This window comes from Sphaerodactylus townsendi, linkage group LG02, assembly GCF_021028975.2.
Source record: "Sphaerodactylus townsendi isolate TG3544 linkage group LG02, MPM_Stown_v2.3, whole genome shotgun sequence".
Lineage (NCBI taxonomy): Eukaryota > Metazoa > Chordata > Lepidosauria > Squamata > Sphaerodactylidae > Sphaerodactylus > Sphaerodactylus townsendi.
Genome location: NC_059426.1, coordinates 33,120,133 through 33,145,342, shown reverse-complemented (window position 1 = coordinate 33,145,342; position 25,210 = coordinate 33,120,133). Strand labels below are relative to the sequence as shown.

Here is a 25,210-nt window from a genome sequence, read left to right as displayed (position 1 = left end):
CACTGCTACAACCTCTATCTTTTCAGTTTCCCAGTCTGTGGAGGAGTAGCTTATATAGCTTAGTCCTTAAGGTTGAACAGCCCTCTTGTAATTCAAATACATTCATGAAAAAGATTAGGATCAGGTAATGGTAACAAATTATGGTAGAATCAGTTGATGACAATGGTTGATACACTGATGGCAGGAGCTGAATCATTAAAAGTTTGAGTCCATGTTTTTTTCAGTTCAGATTCAGACACTAAAAAATGATCCATCTACTAGTTCACGTACTTTAAACAGGTTTAGGGTTGCCAGGTGGCAGACAACAGTGCCCAGGAAGAAACTGGGCTGGGGGAAGCTGGCCATACTGACGTTACTTTTGGTAAAAATTAGAACTGACATTTTTAGATGTTCTAGCAAATACTCCTTCTAGAGCACAGCATGATGCTGGCAGGGGATGATGGGAACTATAGTCCATAACATCTGGAGGGCCGCGAGTTTGACACCTATGTTCTAGAGTATCGACAGTTTCATTTCCAATTTTTAGCAGAAGTGACATAAGGATACTTTTTGTGATGCCGGTGTGCACTCTCCTATCCAAGCTTGGGTGCTGGGAGTCCTCCTACAGCGTAAGGCTTGGTATCCCCAGGAACATTTCACGACAAATAATATGACAACGTTTGCTTGCAATTTAACTCTGTAAACTAGATCTAGATTTTGTTTAGCGGTTTTACTCTGGTCATTTCATTAATCACTTTGTTACTTTACCTGATACCCCTCTGGATGGCTGGGCCTAAATAACTTTCACTTGGCCACTATAACAGGAAGGAAAATTCATTGCCTCCTGCTTGCTTTGTTTTGTAAACTTTTCAGCTGCCTGGTGCATAAGCTAGTGATTGAATTATATGTCATATCAACAAAAAGCCACAGTTCCTGCTTGGTTTTACTAATTTTACTTTGCCTGTATTTCATAGATGCTTTCTGCACCATGAACTTGCATCCTTCCCCAGTCAAATAAACAGCATGTAATTAAGTATTTTCTCAGATTGTGACCAGAAGTGAAAAACTAGGCTTTAGGAGTAGTCACCCAGGGATACCTTGGCCAAAGTAACAAAGTGGTTAATTGATTAATCAATCTTACTCCAACTTTCAAAATGCATATTCATCCCTTCTGCCTTTCTTTTTCAATAGCATCTGGCCTACCCGTAACTCATTAGGGGAAAAGGCAGCCAGGAGGGGATATTATTCTCAGACTGGGGTGGGTGGGGGTGGGGAGGATACCTCCTGGCATAGGCCCCCTATTTCCCACCACCACTTCACAGGTCAGTGAGAAAAAGATAAAGGGAATTTGCAAAGGTTGCACCAACCCACACAATGTCACTTGCAGTGGAAACCAGAAGCCATGTCCTTGCTTTGGGCAACACTCCAGGATGTCCAAATTTCTATGGTTAAACCTGTCCTAAATTTCTCCCAGTGGGTTGCCAGCTGCAGGTCTGTTCAAGAATCCACCACACTCTGTTGTTGGACGGCATTTTCTATACTGACAAGCTTTTACCTGAACACCAGTAGGATTTCTAGTCCTAGGCTGTACCTAGTAATCTCTCCTCTTCCTTCTCCTGTCTAGAATGGCTCACACAGAGGCTTTCCCCACTACAGAAGGGAGCTAAGGTCGACTTGGTTCCCTTCAGTGGAGGGCGATTCCAGGCTGTCCCCACAGCAACTGAGTTGGCCCCCTGGAACTGAGCTAAGTGGGCGGGATCATCTTGGTGCCTGTTTCGCTCCTCGATCGTGATTGGCGCTTGTGTTACGGTGGGAAACGGGAGCATTCTTTTTTTTTTTTTACAGTTTTTACAGTTTAGAGTTTACAGTTAAATGTGCTTTCTGCCCGCCACGACTCTGCAGCAACCTAAAATGCCTTCACATTTTGGGCTACTGTTGGACTGGGGAAGGCAGGAAAATCGTGCTCCACAAGTGAAATCCTTATGCCTGTGGAAACAATAGTTTGGAACCCAAGCCACTGAATGTAAAATTCAAGTAATTCCCTTCCCTTTGTTAGGCCCTTGACATGTTCAGTTTTTGTGGAATAGTCAAAGGAACCAAAGCATGGAAATGCAACCACTACACACAATGTTGGTACCCACCCATAACTTCAGACTACCTGTATAAGAGAGTGTACTCAGTGGAGTTGTAAAAAACTGAAATATTTTTCTGATGCTGTCAATTGCAAACAGAGCTGTTGTGCTTCAGTAAAAGAGGCATTTAAAATCTGCTAAAGCATACAGAATGTTTAGGATACCAAATTTCTCTTTAAACTTGCCTCCTTGGAAACTGGACTGGAAATTTGAAATATGATAAAACTTGAAAGCAATCAGCCAGAAATGTGCAAAAGACATGCAAAACAAAAAAGTGCAAGGTGGAATCTAAAAAAAAGCCTCTTTTTCTGCTTCGTTGCTCTAATAGAAATGTATCAAGTACAATATGACATGCTTTCTTTCGTGAGTTTACACATAGACACATGCTTTATCACTACAGAAATTAATCTTCTAAATTTAGCAAAGCAAATCGATAAGTCATTTTTCTGTTTACAACAATACACGTCCTTGATTGTACTGCAAGAGGCATTGCATCACAGGGAGTTTTAAAAAATAATTAGGAAGCAATGACTATATTAAAATCTCATTTGGCAAGTAGGTATAAACATATATCTACATGCACTAAGATTAGAATATAGCTCTAAGTCCGTGACAGAGATTTAATTTCAAATGAAAGCAGGGACTTACTTTGCCTTCCAGCACCTATGTGGAGTTAGAATGGTTCAAATTTACTCTTCAGGAGAGTCAGTAAGTTCTCCGGATAACACAATAAATGTGATCTTTTAAAAAAATACTGTTTTGATTATTCCCCCCCACCCCATTCCTGTGGGGCTATTGTGCACAATTAAACAGTTGATTTCTATTTCACAGACTTACATTGTCCTTAGGTCTTGTGGCTGTCTTCTGCATGAGACTAATGTTACCAGGGTTTTTTTGGAACAGAGAAATCATATGAAGTTAATCTAAAGCTCCAAATATTAAATAGAAGAATGCAAATATGTGAACACTGAACCTGGTTTGGGGGAATGACAGGTCAAAATCTGAACTTTAATTGCGTGAAAAAGAGTGACAGAATTTGTATGGAACAGATATATTTTAAAATAAAGTTAAAACAGACTGCTGATGCTAGATCACGATTTCATTTCAGGTTGAAGGGTGTTCGTTATTGCCCACTCTGAATCTGCTGACTGATGTTTTCAGGATAAATAATGCTCTTGTTTATGAGGCTTTAAGTGTCAGTCCTTTTCTTAACCTATTAATAGTGTTCATCACTGAAAAGTGTCTTTCAATTAATTGGACTTCTCCTCAGTTAGAAAACTGGAAATTAGCCAAAGCTCAGAGCTGGAAGCTTCAGGCAGGAAACATGATTTGTGGAATTATCATTTGACTGAATTCTAGACGACCAGGGAATCAGACTGTATAGCCCAGATTCATTGTATGGCGGGAAGAGAAGAAGATACTGTACTGAGAACGAAGACCCCCAAAAGATTGTTAAATGTTATCTGAGTGGTTGTTGGGTCCCTGCCTTATTCCCCCAGAATAAAAATCTCGTCAATGAATACTACATAAATATGGTTTCAAATTGCAAACTTCATGAAACATCCTAAGAGACACAGTCCATGCTGTGCTTGTACTAGTTGAACCTTATCTCTGTGGTGCCACTGAACAACTGCTGCCTGTAAAGGAAGGGGAGAATTAATGGTTTGCATTACTTATTTCCCCTGCAGATACTCAATACTATCAATGGGATATCTCCAACCACATGGTTCCTTCGATGGAATGGCATTTCTATTTATGGAAGAGAGATTCACCCCTTCCACTGGAGACCCTCCCTTTGCTCCTGTGCTATTCTCAGGGGTCCACTAAGGCTCAGAAACAATATTGGGAGAGGGCTCAGTGAGCTGCAGCAGGACGGGGAAGCAAGACAGTCCCATTTGGAATGCTACTGTCTTTTCCCCACGGAATGCGGTTGCTGACATGCACAATGTCTTATAGTACAGTGCTAAGCTGAATTACACCCTTCTCAATCCACTGAGGTTAATGGGCATAAAATGATGTAAGGATTGCAGAGTTCAAAGAGTATAACTTAGTGAAGCCGGTCAGTTTTGTGTTAAAAAGTTTCATGGGAGGGTTTTTTCCCCCTGTTCACGAATCATTCATTAACAGACACTGATTTCTGTGAAGGTGCACGCTTTCTAAATTTCGGCCAAGTGCTTGGGAAAAAAATTTTTTCTGTGTAAATCGTTTGCACACTACACACTTAATCAGCTTGTTACTGGATCTTTGTTTTCAGATCACCAGATGTTATTTCTTTGGCTCCTTGGCTCAGTGAGAGAAACCTTTTAAGCAGGAATGGATAAGAAATGGCGAATAACAGATACAGTTGTGTACACAACACCTTGGTTCCTTCTAAATAGCGTTAAAGAGAAAAGTTGCAACGGAAATTGCTTGTAAATGAGAATAAAATGAAACCAAGTCTAATAATTTTTCTTCTTACATGAACCAGATGTATACTGAAATTATGTATTTTTTTTCTCTCAGAATGGCATATTCTTGGTACTCATATTACATGAACATTAAGCATTATTGCCTTTCTTGAAGGTTACTTAAGGAGTACAAAGAACAACAGTTCCCCAAACATTTGTGCCAACAAAAAACACATTTGCAAGAATGTTCATGAATAGTAACTAAAAAGAAGTATGAATATGGAGAAACCAAACAGTCAGTTGAAAAACTGAATGAATGTTCGTGAACACTACAGCAATTGACCAGCTCTTACCCTATTCCACTGCTGACTTCTCAATTCATGAATTTCTCGTTTAAAGGGATTTGTTGAAATTAAGGGGTGGTTAGATGCACCTGAAATTCATGTACCGAGTCAGTTTCAATTTACAATATTTCTTCTTCCAAATTCTGAAGAAAAGATATGCAACCTGATGGATACAATTTGAGGAACTGAGCTCTCATCATCTGAATTTCATTTCAGGGTATTATGATGGCTTTACATCTAAGCACTATTTTAGACAACAGGACAGTCAGTCAATCTCATGGGATTAGATTATTTTTAATATTCTTCAGAAGCTGTTTCCTCTTATGTTTCCATGAAGTGGCAAAAAAAGCATTCTCTAGGAATAACAGGTTTGAATAACATGCAATTTGGATTGGTTTGTATACAGAGAGCAAACTAATTGTTCCAACTTTGGAGTCAGTGGCTTCAATGACAAAGTCTTTGGAGTTTTTTTCCTTGTGATTTCAGTATTTATCACAAGCTAATCCATTAGCTTTAAGGACGAGAAGAAAACAGGGATATAGTGTAAGCAACTTTTTTGAGATAGCAATTAAGCAGTGATCTTGAGTTATCTCAGAAAGCAAACATATAATATTGCATGATTTGCATAGATAATGATGGGGATTTGCTGGAGTAATTGTAACCAAATCGACTTTTTTGTCTACTTGTGAGAAAAAGATAAATTAATTAACCATTTAAACAGATTTAGTCAAATTAAGTCAAGACCATACCAATGTTGAAGATTACGGAATCGTCTACATGGTATGATTCATAATGTTGCTTGTGTCAATGTATTGTCGAAGATTTCACAGTCAGAATTTACTGACTGTTGTGGATTTTCAGGGCTGTGTAGCCATGATCGAGTAGTTTTAGCTTCTAATTTTCTGCCTGCATCTACGGTTGGCATCTTCAGAGGCATGCCATGATAAGATGTGTTTCTCTCCATGGCATGCCTCTGAAAGTGCCAGCCATTGATGCGGGTGAAATGATGGGAGCTAGAACTACCATGCCATGGCCACAAAGCCTGGAAAACCCATGACAGCCAGTTTCTTGTGTCAGTTATGTGTGAATATTTCAGTAATAAAAATGGAGACGCTGTCTGGAAACGTGCATTGTAATATAATCACACTTGACCTACTGAATGAAATCCTAAACTGAAGCCTGTGCTAGCATAAGTGTTAATTTCAGCAGGAATAGGGTGGCCCCATTACATTAAACAGGAACATATGGACTTGAATTTATGAGAGCAACAAACCCTTCTAAAAAGTGATGTGATGTTGACCAGGACATAAATAGAAATATTTTATTGAATGAGAAATCACACAAAATCAACTCACCTTTAAATCACTATTAGCAAATCTGTTTAGAGTTAATAAATCTATGAACAAAACTCCTCAAATTGGCTAGGAAGTAAAGTAATAAAATGCTTCCAGCTAATGTGTTGAACAAAGGATTCAGGTTAGCTAATGAAGCGTTTTGCTTATCTGTTACTGAGAAATATGCAAGAGAATGAAAGGGCAGCATATCTGCATGGAGTAATCATTCCTTATTTATCATGCATGGAACATTCCTGATATTTAGGCATGCGTATTTGTCACAAACAGCTTATTTTCTCATTTCATCTTACCCTCATCCCTTCAAATCTTGACAAAGCTCGTAAAGGTCTCAAAGCTCTCAGTGTCCGGAGGGACTTAATGGCACCCAGTTCTGAATAGCCCAGTGCATTAGCTGTTAAGCTAACCAAAGAAACCTATTAAAAAGGAAAAGCAAAACACAGTTGGAAGTGGAAGCTGTTGTTGAGAAGAACTGTGTTTAAATAATAAAATGAATGAGTTGTGTTTAATTACCCTAGTAATACTGATTGTAGAGTTCATAAACAACCTTACCTGTAACTATTGATCATGGAGTGTCTTCTGTACAGGCATGCATGGGACTGTGCAGGCGCAGGCCGGGTAAATAGAACTGACTAGATGGCTTATAGAAGCTTCAGAGTACTTGGAACATTCTCTCTCCTCCACTCTGGGGCTGAGAGCAGGCTGGTTTCCCACCAAAATAGTCACATGAAAGGAGTGCTTCTCCCTCAGTTCCTTTGCTGCCATGAAGGAGCACCAATAATAAAAAAAATGACAGCCCACGGCAGGGAAAGGAGGAAGGGACACGTGCTAGCACAGAAGACACTTGATGAACATATGTATTTGAAGCAACACACCACCTTAGGACTAAATTCTAAGCTAGGATGTAGGACCACTTTATTGGGATGGGACCTGGTGAATGGAGAGTCTACTTGTAAGTAAGTCGCCCTTACTTCCTGCCAGTAATGTAGCAACATCAGCATATCTCAAATTGTTAATGTTACTCGCCTCAGTTTTCATTCCATCTTCATCTAAATCTAATCCAGCTTTCCTCATGATAAATTCTGCATAGAGATTGAACAGATTAAGGTGATAGAATACATCCTTGTATAACACCTTTGCCATTGGAAACCATTTTGTTTCTCTATATTCTGTCCTAACAGTATCTTCTTGTTTAGAGTGTGCGTCAAAACAAAGGGATGCTGTGGCACACCCATTTCCTTTAAAACTAGCCAGAGCTTTCCATGATCCATGCTGTCAAAAGCAAAAGCTTTACAGTAATTTATGAAACATAAGCTGATTTTCTTCTGAAATCCTCTCATATGCTCCAGTAACCAATGTAAATTTTCAATATGATCTCTAATGCCTCTCTCTTTGTTGAATCCATCTTGAATATCAGGCATTTCTTATTCCATATATGGTAACAAGTCTTTGGTGTAGGATTTTGAGTATCACTTTACTCGTGTGAAAAACTGATACAATGGTCTGATAATTGATGCAATCTTTGATGTCTTCCTTTTTGGAAACTGGCATGTAAATTGACCATTCCCAGTCTGTGGGACAATGTTTTGTTTTTCATATTTGTTGGGATATTCTTGTCAAGATTTTGATGGTCGAGATTTTGATGGAGGGTTGCAGGGTCACTGTGCTGCTTCCTGGATGTGCATTTGAGTCTGGCCCTCTGGGTGCTGCTTTTTCCTGTACCACTTGCCACTGGGCGATGAACAAGAGCCAGGGCCACTGGCCAACTCTTCATTAGAGAAGTCTTTGGTAACTCCTGGAGACAATGACGATTGATGGTGAGGTGAGTGAAGTCTTGACAAAAGACTCCCTGACTCTGATCATTACTATGATGGGAATTCTCATGAGAAGAAAACTGCAACTGATGATGTCAAGGGGATAAATGACATAGGAGTATCTCGACATCAAGAAAATGATGGTGATCAAGAATGAAAAGCGGAAAAAAAGAGGAAAAATGAAAAGAGACCTTCAGTTGACAAACCAGGGAATTGACTGTGGACAAGCCAGCAATGAAACCTGGGGTGGGGGGCCAGCAGGTTGGTCTGAGAGGTGTTTTCAACCTTCTTTCTGACCTTTTTAAAAGCAGGCTCTGAAGCAGCCTGTGTAGCCACCAAAGTCGAGTCAGAAGATGGCTCAGATGGAACCATAAGGACTGAAGGTGCATGAGTCCTCTTTGAAGACTTAGCAGAGGGAGTATTCATTTAAGTAAGAGGCTTTTTCCACAAAGGAACCTTAAGCCTTGAAGCCTGTTCAAGTCTGGCCTTTAAAGTGAAAAGGCGGCAAGATTGACATGTCTTGGAGACATGAGTCTTGCCAAGACAAAAGTGTCATTCATCATGCTCATTGTTCTATTCCTCATTTGGAATACTTTATGCATAAATGCTATCATCTAGGAGAAGAAAAAGTCCTGAGATCAATTGAAGTGCTCAGCTAAAGCAGATCCTCTCTCCACGGCAGCTGTGCTGCAGGCAGGCGTCAGCTACAGCGTAGTCAGGAAGTCTAAGGGCAGGGCAGGCAGCGGGCACAGGTGTGGGTGGGCAATCCAAAGTCAAGGCAGGAAGCAGGTACAGGTGTGGTCCAGCAGTCCAAAGTCAAGGCAGGCACTGGGGTCAGGCTGTCCAAAGTCAAGCTGTCCTCAAGCTCTGCATCTAGTTCCTAATCTCCCAGGTGCTAGCTTATGACAGCAGCAGAGAAACAACTGAGGGAGGAGCACTCCCCCCACCTTTATTCATGTGACTATTTTGGGTGGGAAACCAGCCCACTCTTGGTTCCGGAGGGGAGGGTGAAGAGTGCTCCAGGTATAATGAAGCTTCTGGAAGCCTTCTGGGCTCTTCTCCATGGCCTGCCTGTGCACAGTATGTTTTACATACACACAGTATGTTTTACATACACACTGAGAAACAAGAAGGAAGGAAGGGTTGAGTGCAGCAAAACATAATGCCTGCAATCCAGTTACTGGCTTCTCTGTATGGAACACGGAGTGTGAAGGCCCCAGAGGTTCCAAAAGATCCCAGGACCTAAAAATGTGATGCCACCAGCATTATAGCTAAGCCCATAGAAAACGCCACAGCATCCCTCAACTATTCTAGGCTCATCCTCCCCTAGAGAACTGTTGCATAGTAATACAAAGAACCCACGCTGCTAGCCGGCTTGCAATTAACTGGATTCAGGCCAAGGTTCATGCCTTGCCTCCTCCTGCTTGAATCACATGTGGCCAAAATGAAACTGAAAGGGATGCTCCCTGGTCAGAAAAACCCCTTGCTGTGTAAGTGGCACCTGGAGATCTCCCGCTATTGCAATGGCCCAGATGACCAGTTCCCAGGGAGAAAACATCTGCTTTGGAGAGTGGATTCCATGGCACTATACCCTGCTGAGGTCCCTCTCCAAATCCTGCCCCTCCCCAGCCTCTCCCCACCTCCAAATCTCCAGGTATCTCCTCATCCACATCTGACAACCCTAGTTCCCTTAGAAAAAATGGTTGTTTTGGAGGGTAGACCCTATGGCATAGGTGTCAAATTCGTGGCCCTCCAGATGTTATGGACTACATTTCCCAGCCTCCCCTGCCAGCATGATGCTGGCAGGGGATGATGGGAACTGTAGTCCATAACATCTGGAGGGCCGTGAGCTTGACACCTGTCCCCTATGGTGTTATATTAAGTCCCTCCCCTCCCTAAACCCCACCCTCCCTATAAAATCTCTTGATATCTACCAACCCAGCACTAACAATTCTAGCTATAATGGGATATCCATGATAGATGATTGCTACATCACAAACACACATTTGAGAACTGTGGTGGAACTTGAAAGGGCCAGGTAAATCGACAGAAGAGAATCTCCTGAGTTTTGCAGCTACCTACCAGTTGATCCATGTGGTCATTATGCATTCATCCAGACAAACCTTTCAGATATTCCTTTCTAGACCCCCAAATAGGGATTATGTGGGGGATGAATACCATGACAGTATGTGAGATACATATGTAGCCTTACTGTTTATCCAAATATATTTTTTTAAAAAACACCTGTCAGCAAAAATTTTCCAGTCTCTTCTTACAAATAATAATGTTAAAAAAGTATATGATAGTTTGCTTTCACTTTTTTTAACTAATAAGCTGTTTTTGTTTGGGGTATACATGATAATTTATGAGTTAGGGATGGGTGGAGTCAGTCTCCTTGGCTTTGTGGAATTTTAACATTGGGTGTAATAAAAGTAACTTTAGCAATAAAAATAGCTTTAGGAATTCACTCTGGGTAGCTGCAAAGAGATCAAAGAGTCAGAGACTTCTGATGCTTCAAGGGATTTATATAGGTATCATACTTCACTGTGGCAGTGGATCAGGAGGAGCAAATCCAGTGCAGCTATAGCCTGACATTATTTTAATAACCTGGCAAATATATAATTATCAACACATTGTATGGATCAATTTGATAATAGATCATGCAAGCAGGTGCTTGATGTATACTCATAACAACATATTTTCATCTTTCTCTGCATAATTTTAGTCAAGACCAAAGTTATAATTATTATTGTCTAAAGTACTAAAATTTAAGATGCTTTCTTCATAAGCCATAATGGCCTCTTGGAACTTTATTGGTGTTGTCATATGAGATTTTAGAGATTTTTCAATCATTCCAAAAAGGCACTACAAAGACTGAGATTTGTATTCATAATGGGTGATGGGATCTGTCAGAGTGAAGTGCTGCAATAGTGTCTGCATGAATGGTGAATTTTGCATAGCAGAAATAAAAATCTTTAGGATGTTTTAAAAACTGCTTTGGGGGAGAAGTTCACGCAGCTCTTCCCCAAAATGTCTTCAAAACATTCTATTGCTCTCAGGGGCGAATCGAGGGGAAACCGTAGCCTGGGGCATGTGTGCACCCTGCGCCCCTGCCACACCCTGCCCCAGAATGCCCCCCCCCATGCCCTTGCCACACCCCTGCAGGGCCCGGTGCGCCCCCCCCATTCCCTTGGTGTTACGCTACTGATTTCTCTCAACCCATGTTTTTTGAAAATCACTAAACTAATGATCCTTTTGCCCCAACCAAGGTTGTCGACATTTCCTGCCTGCTGAACAAACAAAAACTGTCAGAAAATGCTTTATTTCTTCGGCCCAAACCTCCTACTTTCATTTTCTCCTCTTGTGCCTGTCATTTTGTGTGCTACAGAACAGATTCTCTGAAGGTTCCTTATGGAGGTATCCTCTGCTTGCAGCTCATCCGCATGCAATTCCTGTGTAAAACACAGGTGAATAAAGTTTGTTTTGTCTAATAATCATGCAGATGTGTCATTTTTCCTTTTTGTTTTGTTTTGAGTGGAACGTCTGCAAAACTACAGTGACGCATTTAGAGAAGCTGCAATGTGCACATATTTGTGTCACCACAGCTTTACAGACATCTCCCTCAAAACAAAAAAGGAAAGGAAAAACAACACATGTGCAGGATTGCTTAGCAAAACAAACGTTATTTATCTACTTTTTACACAGAAATTGCATGCGGATGAACTGCAAGCTGAGGAAACCTCGGCGGAAAACCTTCACCAAACGGCAGAGGCATGGAGAATCCCTGCAGAAGCACACAAACTGGTGGGGGCAACTCTGAAACTGACAAGAGCTCTGTACAGCAGGTGGGGAAAAAATCAGCTTTGGCTGGCAATACTTGCTGTGGGAACACAAAATCCTAAAAAGGATCTTTTTAAAAATGTCTGCGGGATGTTTTATATCTGCTGTGTGGAAATCACCAATTAGTCTACACTGGAAATCTTGGTAGTTCATCGCTAAGAAATTAAACACGAAGAAGCTTTTTATCACAGTACTTTGCTTACTAAGAATTCCTCCAGTGGTGGGATTCAAATAATTTAACAACCGATTGTTTACAAGCACCATTTTAATAACCGGTTCTGCCGAAGTGGTGCGAACCTGCTGAATCCCACCAGTGAATTCCTCCCAATGCAATATTTGGCAGTGTGAACTGTTCTGATTGGCAGAACTAGTTATCCACATGACATTTATGGATTCTATTTTCCCTATTTCTGAATGAATGAACACATATGAAACTATTTTGTATAGACTCAGACTATTTGTTGATCAAGATCAGTACTGTCTGCTCTGAGTGGCTGCGAGTCACCAGGGACTTAGGTATAGGACTTGCCCATCACCATTGCATGCATTTCTACCACACCCTAAAAACTGGTGAAGCTGGCAATTGAACCCGGAACTTCTACATGCAAAGCAGATACTCTATCACTGAGCCACGGCCCCATCTCTAATGCCAGAGATTATACTTGAATACCTTCAAAATACCTTGAAGCATGCATTGAGCATTGTTGATCAATTTTTTTAAAAATATATAAAGTAAAAACAAACATTTTAATAACAGTGTATAAAGAGAATCCATCTAACATAATGCTTAGATAATAGATACATACATCAACAATCAAGAAGTCCAGCCAACACCAGGCATTAGTAAAGTAGGTCTGATAACCATATGCCACCCACTTCAGAAGCATTTCTAGAATGAAGATGTACGTGAAGACTTTGTCAGCATACTCTAGCATGGTCTTGATTGTCTTCCGTTGTTCAATATATACGTCTTCAAATGCCTGTAAATTGTTCACACGATTTAGCGTACATTTTACGATGGCAAAATAAACAAGTGGAAAGTCTTATATCTGTTTTGTACCACATTTAGAGAACATAAGAACTACTTAAGAACATAAGAGAAATTCCTCCAACAGTATAGTTTACAGTAAATGATACACAGTTGAGTCATTTCTTTTTATAAATCATTTCTTTTATATAAATGATGAAACGTAATATAATTCTGTGACCTAGTCTATAACAGCCATGATATACAGCAGGTGTTTGTGAAGTCATGAAGAAGAAGAGTTTGGATTTATATTCCCCCTTTCTCTCCTGCAGGAGACTCAAAGGGGCTTACAATCTCCTTGCCCTTCTCCCCCTCACAACAAACACCCTGTGAGGTAGGTGGGGCTGAGAGAGCTCCGAGAAGCTGTGACTAGCCCAAGGTCACCCAGCAGGCGTGTGTGGGAGTGTACAGGCTAATCTGAATTCCCCAGATAAGCCTCCACAGCTCAGTCGGCAGAGCTGGGAATCAAACCCAGTTCCTCCAGATTAGATACATGAGCTCTTAACCTCCTACGCCACTGCTGCTCTTCATGAGAAATGAGGTCATGAGCATCTATGGAAACTAAACTCCCATTGCACTATAGCTCACCTGATCGAAATTGGCAGGTGTTCATACATCCCTAGCCATGATTAAGCCATGATTTCTATGTTTGTACATAATGCAGATCTGTACTTAGGATTAACTGGTTGATAAACTTCAGACATTATACTTTTATATTTCTTGGCAAGCTAACAATGGTTAGTGGCCAGGTTCAAATAATCATACTAATCATGATTTTGTGTAATGTCCTATTCACAGCAACTTCTTGTTCCACTCCACAAAACTTTGTTCAAAAAAGCATGTTTTAGTAGGCAGAGGCTAGTACAATACAGATATAAAATAGAGGCCGTTTCCCACGGCCACGATCAGGGGGGTGCGTCCGCGTACATGACGCCGACGCACACCCCCAGGACCGTTCGCACGAACGATCCCGGTAGTGGCAGGGAAGATGGCACAGGCTGCGCGGAGGCTGCGCCATCGCCCGAACGCCTTACCTTCCCTCCGAACTTCCAGTGTGTCACCCAGGCCAGGGGATGCGCCCCCCTGCCCTGCGTGACAGCTCTGGAGTCGCAGGGCAGGGGCGTGTCCCCAGGCCTGGGCGACATGCTGGAAGGTCGGAGGGAAGGTAAGGCATTCGGGAAAGGGGGTGGAATGGCGCCTTCCAGCTGCTGCTGTTCGCACGGCAGTGGTTGGAAGCCGCTGTTTCTGAAAAACCTCGCCCAGGGAGCGAGGTTCAGAAACAGCGGCTTTGCGCCACTCGGGGGTTGCGAGGCCGCCACTGCTGCGATGCAGTGGCAGCGGCCATGCGAGCCCCTCCCCAGGGACGCTGTTTTTAGCGTCCCTGGGTCACTATATTCTGCCCGTGCGGAAACAGCCATAGAGTGGAACAAGTAACAACACAGTTGATTTCCTGTCTGTTATGTGTGTCTACTTTGGTGTCTATTATTTTTAGCTCTGTCTTTGGCTCAGAGATCAAGGAATTATCACACCTATTGATAAAATTTAAATAATAATCATGTGTAAAGTACTGAAGGAAGCTAGACATTATTGGAAACGTGTTTCTACATGATAATTCAGAAGAACGATAATTTGGCAAAGGTACTCAAAAGGCAAATTTCTTATTTTGCACATCAGCCATGTTTTTCTTTTTCACTTACCAGAGCACCACTGCTAAGAAGAATCATAAAGACAATGAAGGTTTCAAACCAGTTATGTTCCACTATTCGGAAGCAGGTTTTTCTGAGATTCCACCACTGTTTTCCTCTTCCATCTTCTACACTAACTTGACAACACTTGAATTTTCGTACGCAACCTGAAAATATATTGAAATCTGATAACCCCTGGAAGACAAAAACAGTAACGCCCCCCTTCCAAATTACTTTGTTTCACATTTCAGCCAAGTCATTACACTGACACATTTCTGCAAGAATCTACCACGTTACAGAAAATGTAAACTTGGCTTGTTCTTCCAAAGATTATTTTTTTCGGCAAAAGAACTAGACAGAAGCCAAGAAAAATTGACTTGCACTTGCTTAATGTTACCCTCCCTCACCTTCTGTAAAACAGGCTTCAGGCTCTTGTGCTTCCTCAGCTTCAACTTCTGGTTGCTCTTCTGCAGGAAGTCCAATATCAACTGTGCTACCTTCAGAAGATGAGCTAGAAGAATTTAGTTTCTGTGAGGGAAAATAAATGCCATAATTACTAAGTGATGGAGAAAAAATAGAATCCTTTAAAAAAGGAGCAGCCTAGCTAGCTACAGTTCTAACATCTCATAGCTTTTTGTGATTTTCTATCCCTAAAGCATTGGTGTCAAACTCAGGCCCTCCAGATGTTCATGGCCTACGATTCCCATCAGCCCCTGCCAGCAGGGCCAATTGGCCATGCTAGCAGGGGCTGCTGGGAATTGTAGGTCATGAACATCTGGAGGGCCTGAGTTTGACACCTATGTCCTAAAGGAAGTATGGAATGAAGCAAGGAATCTAAAGGTTAAAATTGGTAGATGAGACTACCAGACTCAAAAAGGAACGTACATAATATGATTTGTTTGGATGCAAAGAGCTACAATCAGAGCTCCACTCGCAGAAGAGATCTTTTCTGCATCCCAGTCTTTCTTCTGTAATCCCCTGTATCACCTCAGAACTGTTCCTGAGATCTGAGGGGTTCTCAGGAATGACATGGGATGGAGTGTTGGGCACCGCATCTTTAGGCTGAAATAAAGAAATTGTTGAAATATCCCCACTAATTTTCTCATGCTTGGTGTGAGGCATTCTTCTCTGGTGAAAGCCTTCCCCTTGCTGACTCCTATCACTTCCTGTGATTCCAGCTCTGAGTTGGAGGTTTCATCCTCAGAAAGCTGTCACCCAGCCTGCTCTATCCTTGGCAAGAAGATTTCCCAGTTTGCATGGGAGTCTTCCTTGCCACTTTCCTCCCTGGCCATGCCTCTCCCAGCTTCATTTAAAAGGGTTGCTCCACCCCCTCCCCAGCTCTTCCCTATCCGAACAGGGTCTCTGGACTGGTCCCTGGCCTTTTCCTCAGGGCTCACATTGGCTCCCTGTCTTATCCGTCCAGGTGCTGACCTGCCTCCCAAACCACCCTCTTGTGCCTCTCCCCACATCCTTCCCAGATGCGGAGGCCTGGCTGTGAGCCTGTGGGCTCTGTCTGATATCCACCGTGCTTCCTTGCCTAGTAGCACCAGGCCTCCTCCCTTCACTGGGGAGCTTCTCCTCTGCCACTACACCTGCCTCTGTCACTGCTTCTACGGTAGTTCTGGCAGCCAGTCGCCGTCGCATGAAGCCCTTACCCAGCGACTTGGGCATCCTTGCAGCTCCAGGCCACTTGGCCTTGGCTTGACCAGGCAGCCCAAACCAGAGGTGGGATCCAGCAGGTTCTCACCAGTTCCCGAGAGTGGGTTACTAATTATTTGTGTGTGCCGAGAGAGGGTTACTAATTGGGTCCGCTTTTCCATCTCCACGCCCTCGCCTCCCCGAGAGGCATTCTGCCTTTGAACGTGAAGGTTCCATATAGCAATTGCGACTAATAATGTAACTCCCTGAACTGGGTTAATCCCTTTCAGGTACTGCAATTCATTGATTCTCAGCCTTTCGTACATTTTATCTCACCAGTCTCTAACAAAGAACCTGTGTGTTTCACCATTGCTGTGTTCAGATTTGTGAGTTGGGGCATTTTCTATAATGTGATGATGATTTAGAAATGACCTGGTGCAAAAAATTTTTTTTGGGTTGTGGTGGGGTGGCTGCCCATGGGGGGGGGGCATCCAACTCAGGTTTTGCCCAGGGCTCAGGTTTGCCTAGATACGCCTCTGCCCCTTTGCTGAGGGGGGGGCTGGCGAGGGAACCTGTTACTAAAATTTTTGGATCCCACCACTGGCCCAAATCCCAGCTCTCTCCTGGTGCTGCTGCTCCAGCCATTGCCTTTCACTTGGCCAAGTTAAGCTCTGTGCGTCTGGACCAAGGATGAGTCATGCCCACAAGTGGGGGCAGAAGGGGCAGGCAGTTCCAAGCCAGGGCCAGCACAGGACACCTGGAACAATCTTCATTGGATTGATTAACTTGGATCCAGCCCAGTATAAATCTGGTGAGAGCTTCCTTATAGATTGCTGACAAATTTTTGTAAATGCATCAAGGAAGCGAAAAGAGTGTTGAATAGCTGGGATAACCAGGAAATGCATGCCATACATTTAGCAAGCATGGCCTGCAATCTTGAGGGATCTTTCCGGGACACAAGCACCAAAACTGGAATTACTTTTGAGTAAACCTGCTTAGGATTGCTTCCTAATCCTCCTTTTTTTCTAAGGAAAATAAGAGAGGCAGTCCAGCCTAGGGCTGCTGCTAGAACAGATTGTACCTGTAGAGTACAGGTGTCAAACTCGCGGCCCTCCAGATGTTATGGACTACAGTTCCCATCATCCCCTGCCAGCATCATGCTGGCAGGGGATGATGGAAACCGTAGTCCATAACATCTGGAGGGCCGCGAGTTTGACACCTGTGCTGTAGAGAAAGCTTGGTCTTGAAAAAGCTTCTCTACAGTAGCTCAGGAGGAGGGCAGGATAGATTTGTAAACAAAGTCAATCAAAACTTACCTCCTTGCTCTCTTCCAAATCCGATTCGCTACTAAACTCCTCAGTATTTAAATTTTCAAAATCTGACTCTCCAACAGCAATCGGAACAGTCACAGTCAAGCTTGGGTTGTTTATAAAGGACATGTAATCGCTTTCATCAATGATATATTTTTCCACGCTACTACCCGTGCCGATGCCACTCGTGGTTCCATTTCCATCCTTAAGGTAATCGAAATCTTTTCCAATTTCCATGGTGTGGTTCAAAACACAACTGTTCTTATTGTTCAATTCCTCAAGAGGTTTGATCTCATCCAAAGCCTTCTGCTTCTTAACGAAGGACCTCTGGATGAATTCGCGGATTTTCCGTTTCACGTAGTCTACCCCTTTGTCTATTCTCGCCACGGCAATCTGGAGATTGTTCATTTCGTTGTCATCATCTGTGACAGCTAGGTTGTCGGCACTGAACGAGCTCAGTAACAAGGCCAAAAATAGATTCAGTACCTAAACCATGGTGAAGGAAGGGCGGGGGGAGAAGAAAAGAGAGATTCTACTTTTTGGCTCCACAGGCATCTCTTGCTAAAATAATGCTCTTGAAATACCTGCTGGCCATGTGTAAACCTACCACTGAAGGTACAGGAGGAATCCAATAATTAGCAAAAGTGTGGTCTAGATGATACAGGAACAATGAAGACATTTCTGTTTTCATACGACATTTCAAAACATTTAGAAAAGTTACTATGTTGGTTCAGCTGGCAGCATGCCACCTCAAGAATCCATCTCAGCAATTCTGTGATGGTTTCCCATGGGTTTGAGCATCGAAATTACTATGGCTCATTCTGCACAAACCCTTTAAAATGTTTTGAGGCAGGAAATAAAATGTTTCCTCCATGGAGTTCTGCATTATTTTCACTCCCTTTGGTTCTGAAAACATTTTATTTGCAGCCTCAAAACTATTCAAATGAACACCCATTTAAAATAATTATTTAGTTGAAACATTTTCAAAACAGTTTCATTTGCCTGTGCAATCACTCTAGGACTTTCCCCACACCTAGGGCTTTTCCTGCTGCCGCTGCGCGCTGCTCTCAGCGCGCGGCATCCATGGCGCGCGTCCGGGGGTCATCAAAAGGCGCTGTTTTCGCCAGCGCCAGGGATGCCGCGCGCTGAGGGGGGGCGACAGCGGCAGCATAGGGGCGGCTGCCCTGTCGCCGCCCCTGTCGTGGGGAGTGCAGTGGGACCCCGTGCTACTTGAGCAGAGTAGCGCAGGGCTTAAGGTAAAAAAAAAAATCACAAAATGGTGACAAGGAATCATTTTGAGGCAGTGAGTGTGGACATACATCGCTGTAAATACGGGGGACTGAAAAGGTTTTAGAAATGTTTTCAGAGATTTGTGCGGAAAGGGCCAATGTTAGCATTATATTCTTGGGAAAGATTTTCAGTACTGGCTTGCCATATAGTTCTTCTGATTACAAAATATCTGAAAACATGGTAACATGAAGACTATCTAGGCTGCCTATGTCTTTTTTCCTCCCTTCCACAACTTCCTTTCAAAAGACTGCCATGGTTTATGGGATAACAGACCTCCAGAGCTCCAAAGAGGATTAAAAAAAAATTGTAACCACACAATGCAGATTAATGTCAGCAAAAGTGAACACATGCAGTTGGTCTTGTTTACTTTGGCACTTAGGCAGTCATTCCCTCCCCTGTGCCAATGCTGTGCTGGCAAGTTTCTCTTATATTTATATCCTGTCCTTCCTCTTGTGAGTGTAGTACAGGGAGGGAAACAAACAAACAAACAAACAAAACTAAACCAAACCCTGGTTTTATTCTTAATTTTATCACAAAAGCCTTGCAAGGTAGACTAGTCTGAGAGAGAATGTTGGCTCAAAGAATTTCATAGCTGAGTGGGGATCTGAACCTACATTTCCCCAATCTGAATCCTTTACTGCAGCACACTGGCTGCTTCTTGAATTGACTGGAACTGTTTTAACAGCCAACGTTTAATGGCATAGTACAAAGATTTAAAATAAAATAAAAGACAAAATACAAAGCAAAATTAAGATTGTTTGTTTATGACCGTGCATAAAAACCTGGCCGTTTGTTCTAGGGTAGTGGTTCGCCACCATTGGCGCATCACTGGATTCGTTGTTTAACAGATAAACTGTCTTCTGCTGGTCTGTCCAGCACTCTAAGCTCATCAACAAGGTTGAGAAGAACTTTGTTCTGGCCTGGTTATGAAGGGGGCAATAATACTGAACATGGTGTACAGTTTCTGCAGTTTTCAGCATGCAGATGCAAAAATGCTTGCTATGGGGTGGTTTGGAACCTCTTCCATCCCTCAATGTGGAAGGAAGCACAAATATCTCACCACGCCAGAGCGGCCATATTGGATGCCAAGGGAAAGGGGAGAGCAGAGCTTTTTTGCATGAGCCATCAATTCCGGATGTTCTAATGACTGGAACTGTTAAATTCTTGGAACATTTAATGACAACATTCTAATGTGCAACATTATTGTTCTAATGTGCAACAGATGTTTATTTATTGTATTTAAATCATGTTTGAGCCCTCCAGAGCCTGAAAGGGAGGGGTGGCCTACTAAGTCTAAAATACTAATAAATAATAATAATAGATGGAAGAGGATCACTCACCCAGGAAGTATTCAGCTATCCATGGAGTTCACATAGTCACATGGCTTTCCCACTCCCCCCTTCTGCTGCAGCCTCCTGACATTTTGTCCCTGGGGGGTCATCAGTCCCTCAGTAACGCACCAAGGGACAAAGTAGAGAAATGCAGCGGGAGCGGGGAAATTGGCAGAAAGTTCTATCTCTGCTCTCATAAATAGAAATGCTGTTCTGTTTGAATTGCTGCATGGGTGGATATTCCACCAATTAGCAACCCCCCTTATGCACCTTTATAAATTTTTACATTGGCTCCAAGGGAATGCGGTCTCAGAAAAAAGAATGACTGCTGGAACAAATCATCCTGTCATTCAGCACAACTTTCCTATGAACTCATCCCCTGGAAACAATGGACACTATTTGGTTGCAGAATTTATACTATGGTATTCCCCATTATGATGCATGAAAGTAAAAGCTGGGCAGGGAAGAAAACTGGCAGGGGAAAAAAGGATTCATTTGAAATGTACCGGTGGAGAAGAGTTTTGCCAGTAGAAGAAGAAGAGTTTGGATTTATATCCCCACTTTCTCTCCTGCAGGAGACTCAAAGGGGCTTACAATCTCCTTGCCCTTCCCCCCTCACAACAAACACCCTGTGAGGTAGGTGGGGCTGAGAGAGCTCCGAGAAGCTGTGACTAGCCCAAGGTCACCCAGCTGGCGTGTGTGGGAGTGTACAGGCTAATCTGAATTCTCCAGATAAGCCTCCACAGCTCAGGCGGCAGAGCGGGGAATCAAACCCAGTTCCTTCAGATTAAATACACGAGCTCTTAACCTCCTATGCTACTGCTGCTTATTTGTCAAAAAGACAAATAAGTGGGTTCTAGATCAAGTTAAGCCTGAAGCTAAAATGGCTTAACTGTAGCTATCGTACTATGGTCACATCGTGAGAAAACAAGACTCAATGTGTCCCAAGACGACTGGGATTCCTGCCATCTGGGATGTCTCCAAGGCCCCACAGCTGCCTTCCAGCAGCTTGGGCAGTGGGGAAAACCTCAAGCTGTCTGAGGACACACCGGTCTGCTCTGGCAACTCTAGAGGTGGTGGGGGAAGTTGCCCAAGGCCATGTCAGCCTGCTCTAACAGCTCCTATGGCGGTGGGGGGAACACCCTGGACTGCCCAAAGCCACCCCAATACCACCCCAACCCCCCAGGAGCCTCAGCAGGGGGCAGGGGTTCCCCAGCTTTCTTCTCCCAAAGGCACCCCTTTGGCACATGCCCCCCCCGAGCACTCACCACAGTGGAGGTGGGGTGGGCAGGCCTCAGCATCGGGCAGGAGGGAGGGGGCAGGATTCCAATGAGATCTTCAAGGGGGTGGGGTTAGGCAGACAGGCAGCCCAGACAGTCCCTAGGTCCCAAGAAGGGTGGGCTTGGCCCATGCACAGAGGCCCTGATTGGAGGGTGGGGGACCTGGGGGTGGGACAAAAAGGGATAAAAGGCAGAGAAGAAAAAGCTTTTGAGGAAGCTTAGGCTGGCAGTTCCTGAACAGCTGGAGGCTCCTTCCTCACTTATAAGGTATGCAGGAGTAGCAGAGGGCTGGAACCACACATCCTGGAGGGCCCTTGCCAATGGGGGTGGGCACCATACATTGGAAAAGATGACAAGGCTGAATAATAATGTTGCAATACAACATTATTGCAATAATGTTGCAATAATAATAATGTTGCAATAATGCTATAATGTTGAAGGCTGCAGGAAAAGAGGATTGACTCAATAAACGAAACCATGCCACAGTCTTCAGTTTGCAAAATCTGCATTTCAGTTTGCAAAAAATTGCATTGGCTCCCAGTAGAGTTCCGGATCATCTTCAAGGTGTTGGTGCTGACCTTTAAGGCCATTCGCGGCCTGGGGCCATTGTATCTTCGAGACCGCATCACCCCATACGTCCCTACACGGCCTCTCCGATCGGTGGAGGCCAATCTACTGGTGGTCCCTGGCCCCTCGGTGATGCGGCTGGCCTCCACGCGGGCCAGGACCTTCACAGCCGTGGCCCCGGCCTGGTGGAACGCTCTTCCTCCAGCTGTCCGGGCCCTGTGGGACCTTGGGGAGTTCCGCAGGGCCTGTAAGACGGAGCTGTTCCGCCGGGCCTTTGGAGGAACTAGCCGCTAATGGTGCCCCTTCCCTGGCCCTTAACATCTGGGCCGCTAATCACCTAATAAGACTCGCCTTGCCTCCCTTTACCGTGGGGAGGGAGGGATTTTATATTATTGGAACGCTGGACGCCACCTTACACCTTACATCTTAAATCTAAATTTAAATTTTGAGTCTTTATATTTGGAATACGTACTGGGAAATTTTATCGCTGCTTTTAAATGTTTATTTAAATTATATTGTATTTTATCTGTTGTACACCGCCCAGAGCCCTTCGGGGATGGGACGGTATATAAGTCTAATAAAACAAACAAACAAACAAACAAACAAACAAACAATCTGAGTAAGGCTGGCTGTTAATGATAGGATGTTTTGGAGGTCATTAATCATAAAGTTGCCATAAGTCAAAAGTGACTTGACAGCACATAAGACATGCACTCACATATTAAACTCTCAGCACAATTGATTATTACATGGGAAAAGACCCTTGAAAGTACTTTGCTGAAATAGCCCAGTGTATTTTTATTTAGCCCTGTTCTGATCCAGAATGAATATATAATTTTTAATACGTACCACCAAATTTCCAATCACCATAACCATCATGAAGACCGTAAGGCACATGGCTTGTCCTGCAACTTCCATACAATCCCACATGGTCTCTATCCATTCTCCACAAAGTACTCGGAAGACAATCAAGAAAGAGTGGAAAAAGTCGTTCATGTGCCAGCGTGGAAGTTCACAGTCGTTAGCGATCTTGCAGACGCAGTCTTTGTAGCTTTTGCCGAATAGCTGCATCCCAACCACAGCAAAGATGAAGACGATGATGGCCAAGACCAAGGTTAGATTTCCCAGAGCTCCAACTGAGTTGCCAATGATCTTGATCAGCATATTTAGGGTCGGCCAGGATTTAGCCAACTTGAAAACTCGCAACTGGAAAAGAAACAAGAAATGGATTACTATAAGGGCTGCCAATATAAAAGTTAGTAGGCACAATCCACTTCACTCTCTATTAGCCATCAAGCCAAAATGTTTTATTTTATTCCCAGTTTTTTAACTGATCTTTTAAATTCTTTATTCAATCTGCTTTCTGCATGAGGACAGTTATGTATGAAGATTATTTAGGCTGCCAAATGTTTTCTGCTGCTAGGTTTTTTTTGCTCTTGTGGCTTCTAGGTTTTTTTGTTTTTATGGCTTCTACATTTTATTGGCTAGTTTTTAATGGTTACTTATGTTAATGATTTTAATTATATTATTTTATTATTTTATCTTTCATGTTGTCAGTCATCTCAAGCAGGTCTCTGAGGAGGCGGCATATAAACGCTTTAAATAAATAAACAGGAAAATAATATATTATCGAAGGCTTTCACGGCCAGATTCAACTGGTTCTGATGGGTTTTCCGGGCTGTGTGGTCTGGTGGATCTTGTTCCTAACGTTTCACCTGCATCTGTGGCTGGCATCTTCAGAGGTGTATCACAGGAGGAAATCTATTACATACTGTGTCCAGAGAGAAGGAAATGTTTGGAGTATATATTGTCCATGTCCCTTGTCCTGTTGAGACTTTGAAAATTAGCAAAGCTTGGCTACCAGTACTTAAAAACATCAAAAGCTTGGCTACCAGTACTTAAAAACATCAAAAGCATGCCCAAGGGCATGCTAAGTTCATGAACAATGGACTCCACCCAAACAGGATTTGCATTCACCAATACCACTGCTGCTGCAGGGCATGAAAATGTGAATCACTTCCTGGACTGATAAGCCCCACCTGCAATACAATACTATTAACCACATCTTTGCATAACAAGTTCCACCCAAACACTTACTGATTGGTTCCCCACTCTGGGACATGGACAATATATACCCCAAACATTTCCTTCTCTCTGGACACAGTGTGTAACAGACTTTCCTCTGTGATACACCTCTGAAGATGCCAGCCACGGATGCAGGCGAAACATTAGGAACAAGATCCACCAGACCATGGCCACACAGCCCGGAAAATCCACCAGAACCAGGAAAATAATACATTAGAAGTTGGGCATGATTTAGTTACATCAAAATCAGTTCAGTCAGATTGCTATAATCATATGGGCTGCCTTTGACTGCTGTTGGTCCAAAAGGGTGAGCCATGGGTAAAGAGGACTGCAGCAGCTACCATATTATCACTGCACCGAAAGATCCGTAATGGCTTTCATATTGTCCCCGAGCACAGTTCACAGTGATGGTGCTGATCTGTTGTGAAGTTCTGAAGGATCTGAAACTACAGTACCTGAAGGTCCATATCCTCCCACAGGCAGTGGTGTAGTACCAATGGGGGGGGGGCACCCTGGGCACGCACTGTGTGGGGAGTGTGGTGGGGGTGGGTGCCGCTGTGGCAGTGACGCAGGGCGCGTGCATGCCCCGAGTTCTCCCTCGCTCCGCCCCTGCCCACAGGCATTTGCTCATCCATTAAGATCTTCTCTTTGGGGCTACATCCCATAAAGAGACAGGTACATCAAGTGATCAGAGATAAGGCCTTGCCTTGGGAGCACCTTTTCCCAAGAAATTGACTGGGCATCCTCAGTAATGACAGATGCCACATGAAGGCTTTTTGTTTGTTTTGTATGTTTCATTCATTCTGCTTTCGGCAAAGTTTTGTTTTGGTTTCGATCCCAATTTAGGCTAGCTTTGTCTGCAACTTAGGTTTCCTCAAGCTGGAGTGACAGTGAGATTTCTTACTGATTCCATGATTTAATTGATGGTGTACATATCCTCTGTGTTATGAACAAGTTGCCATTAGCACTGTTAGCTTCTTCTGCTTTTTTATTCTGTATTTTAAAATTGGGAGCCTTCTTTGGACAGCTGGGAATGCAGGTTCTCAATACATTATATCAATTTACAACATTGACAATTTAATCACTGCAAAGGTTTCAGTCCCATGCACTTGGCTTGCCATTTCTTAGGGAGGGAAATTCCCACTCCCA

General features: G+C 43.2%; 1 protein-coding gene across 3 annotated transcripts in view; it reads right to left on the bottom strand.

The window, feature by feature from the left end:
• The window catches only part of LOC125426820 (sodium channel protein type 1 subunit alpha-like), a 152,462-nt gene that overhangs the window by 14,738 nt on the left and 112,514 nt on the right, over window positions 1–25,210 (bottom strand). For all 3 annotated transcript variants that reach the window (XM_048485595.1, XM_048485593.1, XM_048485592.1), the window contains 6 exons: window positions 22,826–23,182; window positions 17,515–17,994; window positions 14,968–15,088; window positions 14,573–14,727; window positions 12,655–12,828; window positions 6,488–6,610 (listed from right to left, as the gene is read on the bottom strand). In XM_048485595.1, the coding sequence (XP_048341552.1) occupies window positions 6,488–6,610; window positions 12,655–12,828; window positions 14,573–14,727; window positions 14,968–15,088; window positions 17,515–17,994; window positions 22,826–23,182 (1,410 nt within the window). The remainder of the gene's footprint in view (window positions 1–6,487; window positions 6,611–12,654; window positions 12,829–14,572; window positions 14,728–14,967; window positions 15,089–17,514; window positions 17,995–22,825; window positions 23,183–25,210) is intronic.